At 42.5% G+C, this 20,561-nt stretch overlaps 1 protein-coding gene across 2 annotated transcripts in view; it reads right to left on the reverse strand.

The window, feature by feature from the left end:
- LOC137377619 (ubiquitin-like protein 3) overlaps nucleotides 1-11,959 on the reverse strand; it is a 48,321-nt gene extending 36,362 nt beyond the window's left edge. For both annotated transcript variants that reach the window (XM_068047460.1, XM_068047459.1), the window contains exon 1: nucleotides 11,357-11,959. In XM_068047460.1, the coding sequence (XP_067903561.1) occupies nucleotides 11,357-11,380 (24 nt within the window). In that variant the 5' untranslated portion in view covers nucleotides 11,381-11,959. The remainder of the gene's footprint in view (nucleotides 1-11,356) is intronic.
- Nucleotides 11,960-20,561: the final 8,602 nt, after the last annotated feature.

The following is a 20,561-nucleotide window of genomic DNA, read 5'->3' on the forward strand; positions in this document are numbered from 1 at the left end:
ATGCCAGCCAAGTCAAAGACTACTCAATAGGAAGTGACAGAAACTGAGAATCACATGGTTTCCTCCATTCCCAACTTCCTGAAATTTCAACAACCGGAAAGAAACATTTTTCTAGTCCATTTTCTGGAGAAAATGTATTCGTCACTAGGGAGATTAATCAGAATGAAGTAATACATGGCTTTACAGAAGTAAAACGAACCCTAATGGCCAAAATCTATACTCACTGCCATTAGAAAAACCCAGTCTGATGCCTCCATCATACAAAAAAAAAGGACAAAAACTGCCCCATTTACTTGCAGTGTACATCATTCCTGGTCATGGCAGAAACAAAACAAAATCTTCAGCAGGCACCCAGTTTGTTAAAAATGGTACACCCTACTAAGTCATTCAATTTCACGAATCACAGAAGCGTTACAGCCCAGGAAGAGGCCATTTGGTCCATCATGACCGCACAGACTCTCCGACTGCTACCAGAAGCTGAAAACCAACCCTAACAGACCTACCATTAAGTCAGTGGAAACAGAGGCCGTACGTAGCAATTCTACTATAACCATGGCAGTGTCACACCAGACACTGGACAAGATGAATTACAAATCAATGCAGCCATTGGGTCCATTAAAACTCTTTCACCCAGAGACATTCTAACATTCTCCCATTGGAACCATTTAACAATTAGATACAACAAAGTTTTTCCCTTAACACAGCGCGGCACAGTGGTTAGCACTGCCGCCTCACAGCTCCAGTGACCCAGGTTCAGTTCTGGGTACTGCCTGTGTGGAGTTTGCAAGTTCTCCCTGTGACTGTGTGGGTTTCCGCCGGGTGCTCTGGTTTGATAGGTAAATTGGCCATTGTAAATTGCCCCTAATGTAGGTAGGTGGTAGGAGAATGGTGGGGATGTGGTAGGGAATATGGGATTAATGTAGGATTAGTATAGATGGGTGGTTGTTGGTTGGCACAGACTCGGTCTATAACACTGTCAGTTTATTTGAAACGATGGGCACACTGTGCACAGAAAAAATTCCGGCCCTAAGATTACCTCTTACAAGTTTGAACTTGTGCCGCCTTGTTCTACTCCCAGAGTATAAATTAGCATCCCATGTTAACTTTTCCCTATACTCTTCATCCGGTATACCTCCACAAGATCACCTTTCAGACACCTTCTTTCTAAGCTGAAAGGCCAAGTTTTTCATCATAACTCAGGTTCCTGACACAAGGGATCAACTTTCTGGCTCTTCTCTGCACTGCCTCCAAACACAAACATCTCATCTCAAGTTTCTCAGCAACCTAAACTGGACCAGTTTTATCACTGCCTCCTCTGACTTCTATTCTACTGTTTTGGCTATGAAGTTGAAACTTGCTTTATTGACTATGGTTCTGCAGATTTTAATAATTCATTCACAGGATGTGAGCATCACGGGCAATGCCAGCATTTACTGCCCATCCACAACTGCCTTTGAGAAGGCGGTGGTCCATGTGGTGCCACCGCCTCTGGTGGGTTGCCCTGCCAGTAAGGCAGGACGTACTGAGGGATGGTGAGGCAGGTGACTGGTATATTGGTTGAAGGGTATGTTTCTGTGGGTATGACTTGGTCAGGCTGTTGCTTGACCAGTCTGTGGGACAACTCTTCTAATTTTGGCACAAGCCCCCAGATATTAATGAGGATGGTTAGGTCAACTGGGCTGGTGTGCCTTTGTCGTGTCCTAATCCGATGCCTAGGTCGATGCAGGGTGGTCCACCCGGTTTTCTTATTGTGCTTTGTCATGGTGGTTTCGTACCAACGGAGTGGCTTGATGGGCCATTTCAGAAGGCAGTTAAGAGTCACAGAATCATAGAAATTTCTGGCACTAAAGGAGGTCATTGAGCCCATTGTGTCTGTGCCAGTCAAAATAAAAGGAGCTATTCAGCCTATCCCACTTTCTAGCTCTTGGTCCATTGCCTTGTATGTTACGGTATTTAAGTGCATATCCAAGTGCTTTTTAAATGCAATGAGGATTTCTGCCTCTGCTACCCTGTCAAGAGTTCCAGACCCCCACCACCCTCAGAGCAAAAATAACTCTCAACTACACAAGGCTGTGGGTCTGCAGTCACATATAGGCCAGCAGACCTCCTTCCCTAAAAACGAAAAGAATGTTAGTGAACCAGCCGAGTTTTTAAGATGACAAACCTGTAGTTTCATGTCACCATTATCGATACTAGCTTTTTATTCCAGATTTATTTGAACAACATTGTAGTGGTCGGATATGTTTAGCATTGGGTGTAGCAAGACTCCTAGATCTCTTTCAGTATCACCTCTAGCTATTTCAACACCAGTCTGGAGTATATGTGCCACCTATTTTTCTTTCCTATATGCAACTTTACATTAGTCTGCATTAAATTAGCTTAACATTTATAACTGCAGTTCATGAAATGCTGACCAAGTAGAAAGATATTTGCTACCAATCTAGCAATGAGTTTAATCAAGCTTCAACTACACTGAATACCAAGACTGTCAGGAAGTTTAATTTTATTGACTTCTTGGTTGATCGGAAACTCCAAGTGAACAGTTGCAATTTTAAATAGCCTCTTGGGAATTAGTTAATAGGAACACAATTAATCCTATGACTGCTGTGGGGTGGTGTTTAACAATGAAAACAACTGTAACTACTGCATCCTCCAATGCAGTGGTACCTTGAGTCAGAACAACACCCTCCACTCAGACTATTGGTTGAAAAGAGACAAACAATCCATCTACTTCACTGTGTAAGCCACTCAGTTAATTTCCAGCCCCTTCTCACCTTATCAATCCATATTTTTATTTTTATTTTTTTATAAACACACTGCCGAACCAGGAATCGATGCATTTCCTTTTTTGACTGGTCAGTTGGGTCTACCTTCATTATGCTAGGCAACAGGCTGTTAAATAAACCATTTCCAAGGAACAACTACTTCATGCTTCAACACATTTACATTACAAGTTCTTTAGCTAAAGGCCAGCATTTATTACCCATCCCTAATTGAGAAGGTGGTAGTGAGCAGCCTCTTTGAATCACTGCAGTCCATGTGGTATCGCTATACACACAGCGCTGTTTGGAAGGAGTTCCAGGTTTTTGACCCAGCGACAGTGAAGGAACAGCAATATAGTTCCAAGTCAGGATGGGGCGTGGCTTGGAGGGGAACTTGCAGGTGGTGGCGTTCCTATGTGTCTGTTGTCCTTGTTCTTCTAGGTGGTAGAGGTCACAGGTTTGGAAGGTGCTGTTGAAGGAGCTTTGGCAAGTTGCTATCTATCTGAGATGGTACACACTGCTGCCACTGTGCACCAGTGACAGAGGGAGTGAACGTTATAGGTGACAGATGGGGTGCCGATCAAGTGGGCTGCTTTGTCTTGGATGGTGTCCAGCTTTGAGTATTGTTGGAGCTGTACTTATCCAGGCAAGGGGACAGTATTGCATCACACCTGATTCCCACCTTGTGGATGGACAGACTCTGGAGAGTCAGGATGGGATTTACTCGCCACCGAATTCCCAGCCTCTGACCTGCTCTTGTAGCCACGGTATTTATGTGGTTGGTCCAGTTAAGTTTCTGGTCAACAGTAACTCCCAGGATGTTGATGGTGGGGGATGGAGTGATGGTAATGCCATTGAATGTCAAGGGAAGATGGTTAGATTCTCTTGCTGGACCTGACACTTAAGTGGCAAGTAACATTCACACCACACATCAGTCCAAGCTTGAACGTTGTCCAGGACTTGCTGCACGCGAGCATGGACTGCTTCACTGTCTGAGGAGCTGTGAATTGTACTAAATACTGTGCAATGAACGTGGAGGGAAGGTCATTGATGAAGCAGTTGAAGATGTTTGGGCCTAGGACACTACCCTGAGGAATACCTGCAGCAATGTCCTGTGGCTGAGATGATTGGCCTCCAACAATCACAACCATCTTCCTTTGTGCTAGGTATGACTCCAGTGAAGAGTCCCTCAGCTGCCCCCCTCCACCTCCCCAATCGATTCCCATCCACTTCAAATTTTGCTAGGGGGTTCTTGATGCCATACTCAGTCAAATGCTAACTTGATGTCAAGGGCAGTCACTCTCACCTCACCTCTGGAATTCAGCTCATTTGTCCATGTTTGGACCAAGACTGTAATGATGTCTGGAGCCAAATGGCCCTGGCGGAACCCAAAAGGAGCATCGGTGAGCAGGTTACTGCTAGTAAGTGCTGCTTGACAGCACTGTCGACGACCTCTGCCATCATTTTGCTGATGATTTAGGAGTAGATTGATGCAGCGGTAATTGGCTGGAGTAGGTCTGTCCTGCTTTTTCTGTACAGGACATACTTGGGCAATTTTCTAAATTGTCAGGTAGATACCAGCACTGTAGCTGTGAACAGGTTGGCTAGAGGCAGAGCTAGTTCTGGAGCACAAGTCTTCAGTACTATAGCCAGGATGTTGTCAGGACGAATAGCCTTTTCTGTATTCAGTGCCTTCAGCTGTTTCTTGATATCACGTGAAGTGAATCGAATTGTCTGAAGACTAGCATTTGTGATGCTGGGGACCTCAGGAAGGGGCCAGGATAGATCAACCACTCAGCACTTCTGGCTGAAGACAGTTGCATATGCTTCAGTCTTATCTTTTCCACTGACGTGTTGGGCTTCATCCCCATCACTGAAGACGGGGATATTTGTGCAGCCAGTTCTTCCAGTTAGTTGTTTAACTGCTCACCACCATCCACAACTGGAAGTGGCAGGGCTGCAGAGCTATGACCTGATCTGTTATTTGCAGGATTACTTAGCTTTGCCTATCGCATGCTGCTTCCGCTGTTTAGCATGCATGTATTCCTGTGTTGTGGCTTCTCCAGGTTAGCACTTCATTTTCAGGTAGGCCTGGTGCTGCACCTGGCACATTCTTCTATACTCCTCATTGAACCAGGGTTGATTCTCTGCCATTGATGACAATGAGGGATATGCCAGGCCATAAGGTTACAGATTGCAGTTGAGTACAATCCTTCTGCTGATTACCCACAGTGCCTTATGAATACCCAGTTTCAAGCTACTAGATCTATTCTGAAGCTATCCCATTTAGAACAGTGGTGGTGCCACACAACACGATGGAGGGTGTCCTCAGTGTGAAGACAGGATTTCATCTCCACAAGGACTGTGTGGTGGTCAGCCCCACCAATACTGTTACAAACAGATGCATCTGAGACAGGTAGATTGGCGAGGATGAGGTCAGATAGGTTTTGTCCTCTCTTGTTGGTTCTCTTACCATTTGGCACAGGCCCAGTCTGGCAGATATGTCTTTCAGGACCTGGCCAGCTTGGTCAGTAGTGGTGCTGCCAAGCCACTCTTGGGTGATGGATATTGAAGTCCCCTACCCAGAGTACATTCAGTGCCCTTGCTACGCTCAGTGGTTCTTCCAAGTGATGGTCAACATGGTGGAGCACTCATTCATCAGCTGAGGGAGAGCAGTAGGTGGTAACCAGCAGGAGGTTTCCTTGCCAGTGTTTGACCTAATGTCACAAGTCTTCATGGGGTCCGGGAATCAATGTTAAGGACTCCCAGGGCCACTGCCTCACCACTGTGCCACTACTTCTGGTGATGGAGGAGTCTGGGACATTCACTATAAGGTATAATTCTGAGTGCATATGTCAAACTGCTGCTCGACTTGTCTGTGGGACAGCTCTCCTAATTCTGGCACAAGTCCCCAGAAGTTAGTGAGGAGGACTTTGCAGGGTCTACTGGACAGGCTATGCCTTTGTCGTTTCCGGTGCCTAGGTGGATGCCGGGAGGCCCGTCCTGTTTTATTCTTGGTCAACCTTCTTATAGCGGTTTGATACAACTGAGTGGTTTGCTAGGCTACTTGAGGACAGTTGGGAGTCAATCACATTGCGAAATGCAAACAATAAACTGGCTAGAAGTCTAGAAGTTATTGTTTCAGAAAAAGTGCAGTAGCAGACACCATCAGTAGATATATTAAAACAGAAATCTTACAGATGGGCACTGTTAATTTGAACCATTTTATTTAAAAAAAAAACTAGATACACTCAGCATTGCCTTCCTGATTGTAGACAAATATTTCACAATGCAATGCAAATTATTCAAACACTTAGTTATGTCAAATTTCCTTTGTAAATGTTCCATGCACAGCCATGCTTTGAAGTACAATGAGTACAGAACAAATGGGAGCTCCAACCCTCCTCTTTTTAATCTTCCAATGCATTTCTGAGAAGCATTTTAAAACACAAAACTAACACTTAAACAGAAGGTAACATTAGAGGAAACTTGAAAAATGCTGCCAGATTTACCCTGTCACACTTTCTTGAAGTCAAAACTAAGCAAACTGAAAACCTATGGCTGTACAGAATCTTTGTTTTTGCTCCCCGTGGGGTAGCATTCAAAGCTGTAGGCCATAAATTGTTTTTCCCCTCTGCTTATGCAATACTAATACATGATCTCACTGTTGCCATGGTAGTGTTATTGGTGCAACGGTCAGTTTGAGGTTTTTCTGAACCTTTTCAGAAACTGAATGCCTTGTTTATGCAAGTCGCATACTTCTGTCCACAGCAATAGTTATACCCATGCCAACTGATTAAATGGAATAAAAAATGGCTGAAGGCACTGGATACAGCAAAGGTTATAGGTCCTGACAACATCCCAGCTGTAGTACTGAAGACTTGCGCTCAAGAACTAGCTGCACCCCAGCCAAGCTGTTCCAATACAGCTACAAAACTGGCAATATGGAAAATAGCACAGTGGCGCAGTGGTTAGCACCGCAGCCTCACAGCTCCAGGGACCCGGGTTCGATTCTGGGTACTGCCTGTGCGGAGTTTGCAAGTTCTCCCTGTGCCTGCGTGGGTTTCCTCCGGGTGCTCCGGTTTCCTCCCACATGCCAAAGACTTGCAGGTTGATAGGTTAATTGGCCATTATAAATTGCCCCTAGTATAGGTAGGTGCTGGGAAATATATAGGGACAGGTGGGGATGTGATAGGGATATGGGATTAGTGTAGGATTAGTATAAATGGGTGGTTGATGGTCGGCACAGACTCGGTGGGCCGAAGGGCCTGTTTCAGTGCTGTATCTCTAAACTAAAACTAAACATATGTCCTGTCCACAAAAAGCAGGACAAATCCAATCTGGTTCAAATACTGTTCCATCAGACTACTCTCAATCATCACAGTAATGGAAAGTGTTGTTGACAGTGCTATGAATTGGCACTTAAACAGCAACAACTTGCCCACCAATACTCAGTTTGGGTTCTGCCAGGGCCACTCAGCCCCAGACCTTATTACAGCCTTGGTCCAAACACAGAGAAAAGCGCTGAATTCAAGAAGTGAGGAGAGAGTGACTGCCCTCGACATCAAGGCATTTGAAAGTGTGATTATCAAGTGGCAAATAACATTCGTGCCACACAAGTATCAGGCAATGACCATCTCCAACAAGAGAGAACTAACCATATCCCCTTGATATTCAATGGCAATGCTGAATCCCCCAACATCATCCTGGGGGGTTACCATTGACCAGAAAAGTAACTGAACCAGCCATATAAATACAGTGGCTACAAGAGCAGGTCAGAGGCTGGGAATTCTGCAGCGAGTAACTCACCTCCTAACTTCCCCCAAGCCTGTCCACCATCTACAAGGCAGAAGTCAGGAGCTTTATGGAATACTCTCCACTTGCCTGGATGAATGCAGCTCCAACAACGCCCAAGGAGCTCAACACCATCCAGAAGAAAGCAGCCTGCTTGATCGGCACCCCACCCACCACCTTAAAACATTCACTCCCTCCTCCACCAACACAGTGGCAGCAGCGCGCACCCATCCACAAAGTGCACTGCAGAAACTCCAAGCCTCCTTCCATTGTGTCTTCCAAACCCATGACCTCTACCACCTAGAAGAATAAAAGCAATAGATGCATTGAAACACCATCACCTGCAAGTTCCCCTCCAAGCTACGCTCCACCCTGACTTGGAACTATATCGCCATTCCTTCACTATCACTGGGTCAAATTCCTGGAACTCCCTTCCTAACATCACTGTGGGTACACCTACACCACATGGACTGCAGCAGTTCAAGAAGATGGCACACCACCACCTTCTCAAGGGCAATTAGGGATGGGCAATAATTGTGGCCTTGCCAGTGATGCTCACCTCGAATGAAATTTAAAAAAAATAAACTATGCAGAATGTATTTTGCTGCAGGTTTGTAGATAAGCATTTATTGTGCCATGTTGCAATGAATGGTAAGGATTCAAAGACTGTTAATCTAGTTGTTCCGTTGGTAATTCTGGAATTATTTTTACCTACAATTGTAATGAATTAATTCTGGAATTCAGACATGCACTTGAAATGCTGTAATCTACAGGGTTACGGACCAAGAGTTGGAAAGTGGGATAAGACTAGATCGCTCTTTATCGGCCAGCATAGACATGATGGGCCAGCAGGCCTCCTTGTGTGCTGTAAATTTTCCATGTTTCACTATCTCATTGGCACTAAGCACTCCAAATCAGGAAGATATGTTCAATCCCCATCTGCACCAAGTTAGTGAAAGCAGAAAAACCTCTAGAATTGCCTGGTGCCAAAACTAGGGAAAGGGAACAATAAGGTAATGGCTCTCATCCCTGATCTCTACTCATTCAGTATTGTGTGGAGATCAGTCAGGTTGCTTGCCAAAATTTATTGCCCAGATTGTTAAATCTGGGTGATGTGGAATTGCAATCCACTGCAGGTTAAATGCCCTCAGGAAAAAGGTCAAAAACTGGAGACAAATCATTTTAAGATAGTGTTGCATGAAACTTGCCATAGAAAACATGCATACATCATCCAAGGACCATTTTCAAAGACAAATTGAGAAGGCATGACAGCTACTTAAATCTTTAATATGCGTAACAGGGCTAGTCACACTACTTCAAATCATTTCCCCATTACTGGAGTCTTTTCTCCATAATACAGCAGAAATACAAACAACCAACATTCAAAACATTATGCGTCATAAGTAATTTTCAATCTGAAATAGAATCACACAAAGGAGATATTAGGGCAGCAGCCCCAAAGTTTAGTTAAAGAGGTAGGTTTTAAGGAGCATCTTAAAGGAGGAAAGAGAGGTAGAAAGGTGGAGATTTAGGGAGGGAATTACAAAGCTTAGAGCCTTGGCAGCTGAAGGCATGGTCATCAATGGTGGAACAATTAAAACCAGGGATGCTCAAGAGGCCAGAATTAGGAGCGCAGATATCTCGGAGGCTTGTGGGGCTGGAGGAGATTACAGAGATAGGGAGCAGCAAGGGCATGGAGGTAACTGAAAACAAGGATGAGAATTTTAAAATTAAGGCATTGCTTAATCAGAAGCCAATGTATGTCAGCAAGCACAGGGGCGATAGGTGAATGAGACTCGGTGCGAGTTAAAACATGGGCAGTGTTCTGGATGACCTCAAGTTTATGGAAGGTAGAACGTGGGAGGCCAGCCAGGAGCTTGTTGGAATAGTTAGGTCTAGAAGTAACAAAGACATCTATGAGGGTTTCAGCAGCAGGTGAGCTGAGTCAGGGACGATGCTAAGGAGGTGGAAAGAGGCGGTCCTGGTGATGGTGTGGATGTATGGTCGGAAGCTCATTTCAAGGTCAAATATGACACCAAGGTTGCAAACGGTCTGGTTCAGCCTCAAGACAGTTGCCGGGGAGAGGGATGGAGTTGGTGGCAAGTGAATGGAGTTTATGGTGAAGAAAATACTAAATTGAGGAAATTTCTGCTCATCCAGTACTGGATGTCTGACAAACAGTTGGAAAATTTAAAGACTGTAGCGGATCCCTCCCTGTCTTCTGATTAAAATGCAACATGTTGCGCCAATCTCCTGCCATGCCCATATAATCCAAATACCCTGCGTGTCAATTAACACGCACATAATACCTGCCAGTGCAGACCTAAACTCATTACTGCTATATACCCTTCCATCCCTCCCCATCATCCACCCAGCCCACTGTTCATTTCTCTCCTCTCAAGCACTTAAGCTTTCCTCCCCCAATCCATTACTCTTCCGCCTTTGCAGACTTGAATTGTCCTTGAATAAATACATAGCTACCTCATGTAAAGTTTTTGGCATTCTCCAAAGGGTTCACTGACACACCCATAGGTGCCTCCCTCCAAGTAACAGCCCAAACATTTTTCTCTCTTGCCCATCTTCCTGCTTTACTTACCCACTGGAGCATAACCTGACCAACTTCCTACCCATCCTGCTCACTCAAGCAATGAATGCTCCCTTGGACTCCACCAGATAAAAATCTCTGCCCCTTGTATTCTCCTTCAGAGCACTTGTTCCTATTGAACAAAACCCTCAGCATCCAGGACCTTATTGCAGATAATTGTATTGGCATCCGGGCTTTACTGAAAGTTAATTCAACTGGAAGGGGAAAACTAGAAAAACCTTCACCATCTCCCATCCAGGTTGTATCTTCTGGTTGTGTCCCAATTTAAGCTCCCACATATTTAAGGAATTAAGTCTGGAATGCATCTAGTATGCAACTGGTTTGGCTATCCATCTCCAGATCTGGCTGGGTCACAAACTCTACCAGATCTCATTCCTTTGCCAAAATTGCCTATTACACCAAGATTAACCAAAATTAAAAATAATCACGGTCTTCTTTTCTCCATCATCAACTACCATCTTCACCCCTGTCCTAACAAGTGCAAGAGCTCATGGATGCTTTGTCACTGAGAAAGAGACCAATCAGTAATATCTGTTGCTTCTGTGCCCTTACAAACCATGTCTCCCCTAGTTGCCACCCCACACTTAACTCATTAATTTATATTCTCTCCCATCTCCTCTCTTCCATGGGACATCACCCCACTTCCTTCAACCACTTTCCCCAAGCTACTAATCATCCAATTTCCCATGTTCATTCATACTGTAGATAGCTTCCGCTGCTTAGGCGATTTCTTCCTCCCTCTCAAACCTACCATTATAACCAGTCCTCCCCCAACTCTAGAAAATCATCCTCTACCCTCCTTTTCTTTCAAACCATCTGATCTCCCACATTCTTACCAACACCATTCAGTTCTACATCACCATCATCTCTCCTAAACCCTCCATTGCTTCTGTGCTGCCAGGCTTCTTGTTCGACAGCCAGTCTCAGGTCATTAATGTAATGTCATGGCGAAACACTGGGACAGCCAATGCTATTGTTTTCAGCTTGTCACAAGCTCCATTTCCTTGTTACTGAATATATCTTCCTCCCTAGCCACTGTCGCAGGCTGAACCAGAAAGTTCACAACCTCAAACATGCAGTTGAACAATTCCAACAGTATTAGTGCCTTCAACACATAAAAAAAAGTTTTGGATTATTAAGTCTGCAAAGAGAAAACTGCCACAATTAGTCCACCGAGTTAAAGTTAGAAACCTACCTTATCAATAGATGCAGAAGACATCTTGGGGTCGTTTGGAAACTAAATGCAACACCCAATATAGGCTGAAGACAAGGGATCTATCGGACTGCGATATTAGAAATCCAGAACAGGGCTTGGCGGGGAGGGAAGACAAGTCTGTGCCTTTAATCGGATCTTCGAGGTTGGCGTGGGGGGGGGGGGGGCAGATTTTTAACAAGCCCAGCCCTGTTCAGACAGTGTGGAAGACGCTGACTGCAGAGCCTCACACTGAAAGGCAGGTGTTCTGCACTGGAAACAACCTGCCTGCCTCCACCGGAAATATCTCACGGAAAATTTTTATTTCCCTGTTTTACAGCAAGTCGCCTTCTCGTGCTGCATCGGATCCCCTCGGTGTCCGGACTGGGAGAAGCCCCTTCCTCCCCCAAGTCCCGGCTGGGTGACTCCCTCTCACCAGGTCATCCTGTCACCAGCTGACAATTTCCCCCACATAAGTAATCCGAGTTAAATTTAAAGATTTTTTTTTCACTCCTTTAAGCAGTGAGCTATGTATTAACACTCGCCATGGCCGCAACTTCACCTCTTCCCCTGTTTATAGCCGGAACCCGGCACCCAGCAACATGGCGGCCAACACCGGAAACAACACGTCAATTCCGGTCCTACCACGTGCATTCTGGGGGTTGTAGTCTTTTACCTCCGCTGCGGAACTGCATTATCGTAAAGAATCATTCAACAATGTCATTACATTATTATAATGTTTATTATCTTTATCATAATCTCATTATCTATGAAATTACTATCTTTATGAAAAAGTATGGTTGGATGACAGGGAAGCACCTTCAACTGTCCATTGACATTGTGTGTGTCCATGCTATGGTCAGGAGGATGATGACTGTGTACTTACACATTTTTATGATGTGTTGTGCCGCTCCTGAGATGCTTCTGGTATCTGTTGTGCACCTAGAAAGGACTGACACCTGCTGTCTAATAACTAACTAATAACAATCTTTCTTGGCATCTATTTGGGATGCAGTTGACTCTAAGGTGACATGCCTAATGGTGTGATATTGGAATGAAGTCAATATTCCTTGGGAAATTTGGTACTCTGATAAATAAACTAGGCATGTTTGCCTAATGTATTTTTTACAGATTTTTATGAATAAAGTATATTATGGAAATTTTTTAAAAAAGTAAAAAAAAATGTTTGCCATGGGAAACCCCTCAACTGTATCCAGAAAATATTTGTTTCGCTGTAAAATGTACATGGCATGTAAAATAAAATGGAAGGGTTGTGAGGCAACTCACTCCTGTATTGAAGGAAACTAATCTCTTTTGCACTCTTTGTATTATTTGATTTTGTGCTTTTTGAACTGTTTTGTAATGTATTTTTTTACAGTTTTTTTATGAATAAAGTATATTTTGGAAATAAAAAAAAAGTTTGCAGTATTCTAGGGCACCTTTTATGCCTGACTCATTAAAGAGGGACCTAAAGAGTACTTTAGGAACTGGAACTCATCCCATATAGCTCCACATAACCCTGTACGCCAATGTATTAACAGCTGTGAGCAGGCAATTTGCTTGTGCTTTGTGGAACAAAGGAACAAGTATCGGCCATTCAGCCCCTTGAGCCTCCTCCACTATTAAATTAGATCATAGCTGATCTGTACCTCAACTCCATTTAACCATGTTTGTACCCTGGATATCATTAACTATTAAAAGTCTGGAATTGAAAGCTGGTCTCAGTAATGGTTGCCGTGACACTATCATCAATTGTTGTAAAGACCCATCTGGTTCACTAATTTCCTTTTGGGGAAGGAAATCTGCCATCCTTACCTGGTCTGGCCTACATGTGACTCCAGACCCACAGCAATGTGTTTGACTCTTAACTGCCCTCTGAAATGGCCTAGCAAGCCATTCAGTTGTCAAAGGAAATTCGGGGTGGGCAACAAATGCTGGCATTGCCAGTGACACCCACATCCCATGAAAGATTTTTGTTTTTTCTTTTAATTCTATCAGTTGTGTTGTAGGCTGCTTTTTTTAGCTAGTTTAACTTCAGCAGTATTACATGGATACTCGGGAATAACTAAGCTTTAGATCTTGCCACATTATGCCTCAGTTCTCTGGAATCTGTCCCTGTGAGGAGACAGTATGCACTCAATGTCAGGCCAATCTACTCTGCTGATGTATATTTCTCAGTTTATTTGAGGACATGAGGATAATTTTCTGAGTGTTTGAGAAACCTGGCTTACCAAAAAAAAAGGGTACTACAAGTGGTGGTGTTAATATTCCATATGACATAGAGAGAATAATAGAACAACAACAATTTATATAGGGCCTTTAACGTAATAAAGCAATACAAGATGCTTCACAGGAGCATTATAAAATAAGACACTGAGCCATATAAGGAGATATTAGGTCAGATGGCCAAAACCTTGGTCAAAGAGGTAGGTTTTAAAGAGTGTCTTAAAGAAGGAAAGCGAGTTGCAAAGATGGAGAGGTGATAGAGAGAAAAACAGAAAATTATCAGCATCAGAATGAGAAAAAACAAATTATTTTGGAGGAGATCCTTTGTCAGAACTAGCAAGATAAGAGAATTGTTTCATACAACTAAAACGGAGGAAAGGGAGATTAAAATAAAACAATAGGGACAGGTGGGGATGTGGTAGGAATATGGAATTAGGGTAGGATTAGTATAAATGGGTGGTTGATGGTCGGCACAGACTCGGTGGGCCGAAGGGCCTGTTTCAGTGCTGTATCTCTAATCTAATCTAATCTAAAATCTAATAATAAATGCATAATACTAAATTAGAGTCAGCTATGCTGTTTGTAGCATGCTCGCCTCTGAGACAGAAGGTTTGGGTTCAAGTCCCACTCCAGAGACTTGAGCACAAAAATCTAGGCTGACACTCCAGTACAGTATTGAGGGAAGTTTGCACAGTTGATGAGACACTTTTGGATGAGACATTAAACTGAGGCCCCGACTGCTTCTCAGATGGGCACAAAAGATCCCATGACACTATTTTGAAAAAGAGCAGGGGAGTTATCCCCAGTGTCCTGGACCAATATTTATCCCTCAATCAGCATCACAAAAATAGATTATCTTGTCTATAACACATTGATGTTTGTGGGAGCTTGCTGTGTGCAAATTGTCTACAGCATTTCCTACGTTACAACAGTGACTACACTTTAAAAGAACTTCATTGGCTGTAAAGCACTTTGGGATATTCCGAGGTTGTGAAAGGTGTTGGATAAATGCAAGCTTTTCTTTTACACACACAACCACCAACTATTAGGGCAAAGAAGTGTGTAATGAGATTAATAGCATGCAAACATATTTTTTAAAGGCGCTGCAAAGAGACATACAGACATACAAAAATGACAGACAGAAAAAGACTTACTGATCCATTTAGGCTGTCCCGTATAGTTGTCATGGCCTATATGCATCATGGTACCGACACTTCTGATCTACCCAAAGCCATGCAATCGTCTGAGAGAGGAAAAAAACAGGTTAAAAACACACGTCAATTAGGGGGAAAAAATCTTGAAAATTCCTCTCCAAAACCGCATGGCTGGGTGACATTCAAAAATTGTCTCAAACAAGCAGTTAAAAGGCATTCAAAGACAAAAAGTAAGTAAAAGAATTAAATGGAATGTGATTGGGAGAAACTGCAAGAAAATGAAAAAAACATCTCTGATCTGAAATTGCTAAAGCCACAGGGCAAACCAGATGGCTGCAAAGGCCCAAAAGATCACATCCAGTCCTTCAGTTTGCATTGACCTTTATTGGACAAACGAAGAAATCAAAGACTGGGGAATGGCAATAGGAGGTGGGGCTGAAGCAGAAGCCACAGGGATTATGTTTCCGAACAGAACAGATATACTTGCAAAGCAGGTACTTAATCTGCATTCAGATTTCAAAATCTAGAGGAGACAGCGCTGTAAACCATGACAACAGCATGCTGGATAGGAGGAAGTACAACACAATACAGTAGATTATTTGTTTTTGGAAACTTTACCTGTAATTAGTCACATCCTTCAGGGATTAATAAATGGTGAGTGTAGGTTCCATGACATTGCAATTGTACATAAAATGAGAAAGGATTTGTTGACCTTTTTAGCTTGCTTTTTCTGGGAAATGCAATTTACAACGCCATGTACTCTTTCCCAACCTTCTACAGACTGCAACACCACCGAAAAAGCTTCCAAGAAGAGAGAAAAAAATGGATACATTCATGGCTTCCTGTGATAATGACCATGCAGACCAGGAAGAACCCAATTTAGAGTTCTACTCTATTCTGAGTTAGCTGATCTTAGTTGGGGGCGCATAAGGAGCACTTCAGTTGACCTGGCACAGGGATGGTAAAATTAGTCAGTGTTCTCATTCCTGATCATGACCCCATGATCCATGCTGAAAAATGTGATGACCCAAGGTCAAATTGTTTGCTAACACTCAAGAATCTGAGCTTAGCTATTATGAATGGCCACTTGGGCAAAGTACAGGAGAATGACTGGTGTCTGTGAGACCCTAGCCCAGTAGTAGTCAGCAGCACAGAACAGAAGGGGAAGAAAATGGCTAAGCAAAGAAAGCAATAATGAGATGGGGATAAGTTTAGCACCTGTTTAATTATGAGCTGTCTAGAAATTTCTAAGATGGATCCTGGATCCCAGAATTTTTTCTTTAAATTGAAAGCTACTTTATCCATTCACTTTTCTGCTTTACGATATTTCAAGATTGCTTGCTGAGAATAAGATTGTGATAAATTTTCATTAGCACCAAGGAAATCTTAGAACCCGAGCTATGATCTCCGCCCCCCCACCCACATCACTCTTTTCATCATTGTTTCTTTTTTGGTCTTGGCTGTGAATTCACACACAATGAAACAGCTTGTCTAGGCTTACACATGAAGAATGGCTTCTTCAATGAGATATTAGAGGTTGACTGGTGCACATGGGATGGCAAAAGAAGCCTAACATAAATTAGCTCCCTTCAGGAAAGGAGGGGGAAAATTAGAAATAATAAGATGCAGCTATGAGTTCTCTGTTACTGACAAAAGCAACATTCATTTGGCTCACTCACCCAACACTAACACTGCTGTAGATGAAGTATCATTAATGCAGAATAATTCTGTTTGTATATTATTATGTTACTCAACCAGAGAACATTAATTTACTAAGCATTCTCTAGTAGCTATATCAGACCTTCAATGTGCCTAGATTACATTGCCACCATTTGAGGAGCCAATTATTTAAGACCATGACTCACTCACCTCATTCAATTATTGTATATGCTATTATTTATTACAAATTATATTATCAAGTTTTTAACTGAATATAAACCATCTTTTTCCATAGGGGATAGCTATAATGAGTTGAAATGACATGCTATTAAATCAAATGCATGACAGCTTACAAAAAAAATCACAAAAGGGTTTAATATATTTAAATTACATAAGAAATATGATTTGTACTGTAACGGTGAACAAAAATGATCCTGTGTACTTAAGTATTGTGCATTCATAACATTTTGGACAAAGACATCATTCATCCAACACGGATAAATAAAACTTTCATTGTTATAAGGGATGCTGATTAATTTGTATACGCTAATATATCACACTGAACTTTTGGTGACATATATGTTAATGTGTTACAACTTACACTCTCATTTTATTAATTGCAGAAGTTTTAAAAACATTTTTTTCACTCACGTTCTCTCCCTCTCTCCTGAAGGTGCGGAATGTTTTTTAGTGGTTAGTTTCAGGGGCACCAGCAACTCTTGAGGAGCTCACACAAGTGGCCATTCTTCACTTGTGAGCTGAGACAATGATCTGAAATTTTGGACTGTAGATGGCACATTACCATAAAATTTTGCAGCAAGAAGGAGGCCATTCACTCTGTAATGCCTGAGCTGGCTTGCTGAAAGAGTTGTCCCCTTATTTCAAATCTCCTACCATTTCCCATATCCTTTAAAACTTTTCTTCTTTAGATATTTATATATTTACTTCGTAAAAGCTAGATTGAATTCTGCTTCCATCACTATTTCCAGTAGGACATTCCAGCCTAGGCTTTCTGCCCTCTTCCCTCTCCCCAACCCCTGACCCCAATTTTTCAGTGGATCTGGAGCAAGCTTTGTGGAAAGCTACCAGAGGGTGCACTCTGCTGCATTGCTACCTTCTTGCCATTTCGAGAGGTCAAATACATCCACCAAGTGGCTAAATATCAGTTAACTTCATGCAGATGAGGGAAACAGCCTCTGCATCCCCTTTTCACTGAGTGAAATTGGGCACAGAGATTGCCTCTTGTACCCAGGCATCCACTTTTCAATAAAAGCAAAATACTGTGGATGCTGGAAATCTGAAATCAAAACAAGAAATGATGGAACCACTCAGCAGGTCTGGCAGCATCTGTGAAAAGAGAAGCAGAGTTAACATTTCGGGTCAGTGACCCTTCTTCGGAACTGACAAATATTAGAAAAGTCACAGGTTATAAGCAAGTGAGGTGGGGGTGGGGCAAGAGATAACAAAGGAGAAGGTGTAGATTGGACAAGGCCACATAGCTGACCAAAAGGTCATGGAGCAAAGGCAAACAATATGTTAATGGTGTGTTGAAAGACAAAGCATTAGTACAGATTAGGTGTTAACGGACTGAACATTGAACAGTAGCAAGTGCAAACCTGAAAAAAAACAATGGGCAAGCAAACTGAACAAACTAAGATGAAATGAAATAAATGCAAAAAAAAGATTGTAAAAATTGTAAAAAAGAGAAAAAGAAAAAAAGAACTAAAAATGAAAGTAAAATGGGGGGCTGTCACGCTCTGAAATTATTGAACTCAATGTTCAGTGCGGCAGGCTGTAGTGTGCCTAATCGGTAAATGAGATGCTGTTCCTCGAGCTTGCGTTGATGTTCACTGGAACACTGCAGCAATCCCAGGACAGATATGTGAGCATGAGAGCAGGGGGGAGTGTTGAAATGGCAAGCAACCGGAAGCTCAGGGTCCTGCTTGCGGACTGAGCGGAGGTGTTCTGCAAAGTGGTCACCCAGTCTGCGTTTGGTCTCCCCAATGTAGAGGAGACCACATTGTGAGCAGCGAATACAGTATACCACATTGAAATAAGTACAAGTAAATCGCTGCTTCACCTGAAAGGAGTGTTTGGAGCCTGGGATAGTGAGGAGAGAGGAGAGTATCCACTCTTCAATATCTATGTGCTGCCATCTGCACTCAGGTCGGGCTATCTCACACAGGCCCAAGAAGACACAAGAAAAAAATTCAGTTTTGCATAGAACATGAAGACTACTGACATCATAGCACAGCTGTGGGCCCCTGAGGCTGCAGCACCCTAACAAATAGGGTTGTAGGGGGTGGGGAGGTTGGAGGCAGAATGATTAGGCTTTCATGTCTTTAACAGCCCTCTGAGTAAAATAATGGTATTCCCCATAACCATTTAATTTTTTTCTTTTATCCACTTCCCTGTTAAAAGCTAGAATTGATTCTGCTTCCATCATTGTTTCTGGTAGTGCATTCTAAGTCTTAACAATACTCTGTGTGAAAAGAAAATCCCTTCTGCTCTCCCCACATTCTAGAAACCAGTCCTGAATCCATTGTAGAAACCCCTTTTTTCCCCATTAATTTTACTTTTACTCCAGTCTATCTTCAGATAATAAGTTATCCATTATTATTGCCCTGTTATCTCTGCATTTTTTCTAATCTACCTTTTCCTCTATTTCCTTTCTGTTGTTTGGTGGTTCATAATAAACTCACCAGCTGGAAAGTGCCTGGGTGCATCAGGTGAAGGTAAGATGAGGCTTGGCTGATATGCTCCCCACAATTAAATATCTGCTGATACTCATTGTCTAGGCTGGTGAACAATAGGTGCCTGGATGAGAATGAGGTCTGGAAAGACTAGTAACTGTTAAAATGCTGTGTTTGTCTCCTATTGTTACTGTGTAAGCATTCATGTGCCAATCGTATCATATGGTGTACATCAGTTGTAGCAATTATTAAAATCTGATTATTTGATTTCATTCCATTTTATTAAGATTAAATTCCAAGAACCTTGAAAAAATTAGCTTTATGAATAATACAGAATTATATCAGCTAAAAGCTGCTGATATATTTACATTAAATATTTAAAGTCACGATTGAGCTATTTATTAAGGATGTCATTAAAACTAATACTTTGTAGAAAATAATTTTTTGGGATTGTGTGGCCCTGAAGAGGCACCATTCCTGTTTCCTGAGAGCTTCTCACGCTTTGCTGTTTCTCCTTTGGAATGGTGATTGACAGCAACATTCAGGACTCAGGAAAGTAGCCAGGAAAATCCATTAAACAGCTCGTGTAATGGCCATTAATACTGAGTACTGGATTTCCTATGCAGCGGTAACAAGCGTGTCTTGCTAAATATAATTAATCATACGATCAATAGAATGCAAATGCATTTATCTTTACATCTACTTGTAGTTTTTTTAGTTTCTCCCATCCCCACTTCAATTTTTCTCCTATGCTTTGCTGAAGGAGTTACTTCTTGCGGAAATGCAGTTCCACAGGTGGCAGCTACATTTTAGTACCTCAATCAAATGGCCACCTTTCTATGGAAGAGCCAAGATAATGTACATCATTAGGTGCTCCAGTTATGCAGGAACGAGTGTATCACATTTGAGTTTGATACTGTCTTCACTCACAGACCACATATGTATACCTTCCTGCAGATGTCAATGAGTAGGGATCAAGAGTGGGAAAACTTGCTGATCCCACCAGCCTCAGCCATAGCCTGTATTAGATCCATTTGTTTCACCCCTTCTACTGCTCCTGCTGAGATCAGCTGACTCAATATAATCTGAAGATGTAAGCTGGAACCTTCTGGTCAGTCTGGGTCAGTAGAATGGGTGATGTAATTATCTGATAAGCCACAAAGGGAACTTTATTGTGCTCTATATTGCAATTATATTCCAGAACCATTCACATTGTCAGGGCTTTCCGGTTCCCTTGTTGCTGAGTATAATGCTCTTTATACTGCAAGTGGATCCACAAGATATGCACATGTGTAATTGCTTAGAATTTGCAAACATGACGTTAATGCAGCATGCGCAATTATTGCAAGACTACACTTGTACTTTCATATCTGGCCAGGACCTTTCCCAATGTCAAGACATTGTTGGTACAAGATAGAATTGATTAAAAAAAGCATTTCATAAATGCACAAACAGACTGAACAGCCAGAACTAAAA

The sequence above is a fragment of the Heterodontus francisci genome, chromosome 15 (assembly GCF_036365525.1).
Source record: "Heterodontus francisci isolate sHetFra1 chromosome 15, sHetFra1.hap1, whole genome shotgun sequence".
In the NCBI taxonomy this organism is placed as follows: Eukaryota; Metazoa; Chordata; class Chondrichthyes; order Heterodontiformes; family Heterodontidae; genus Heterodontus; species Heterodontus francisci.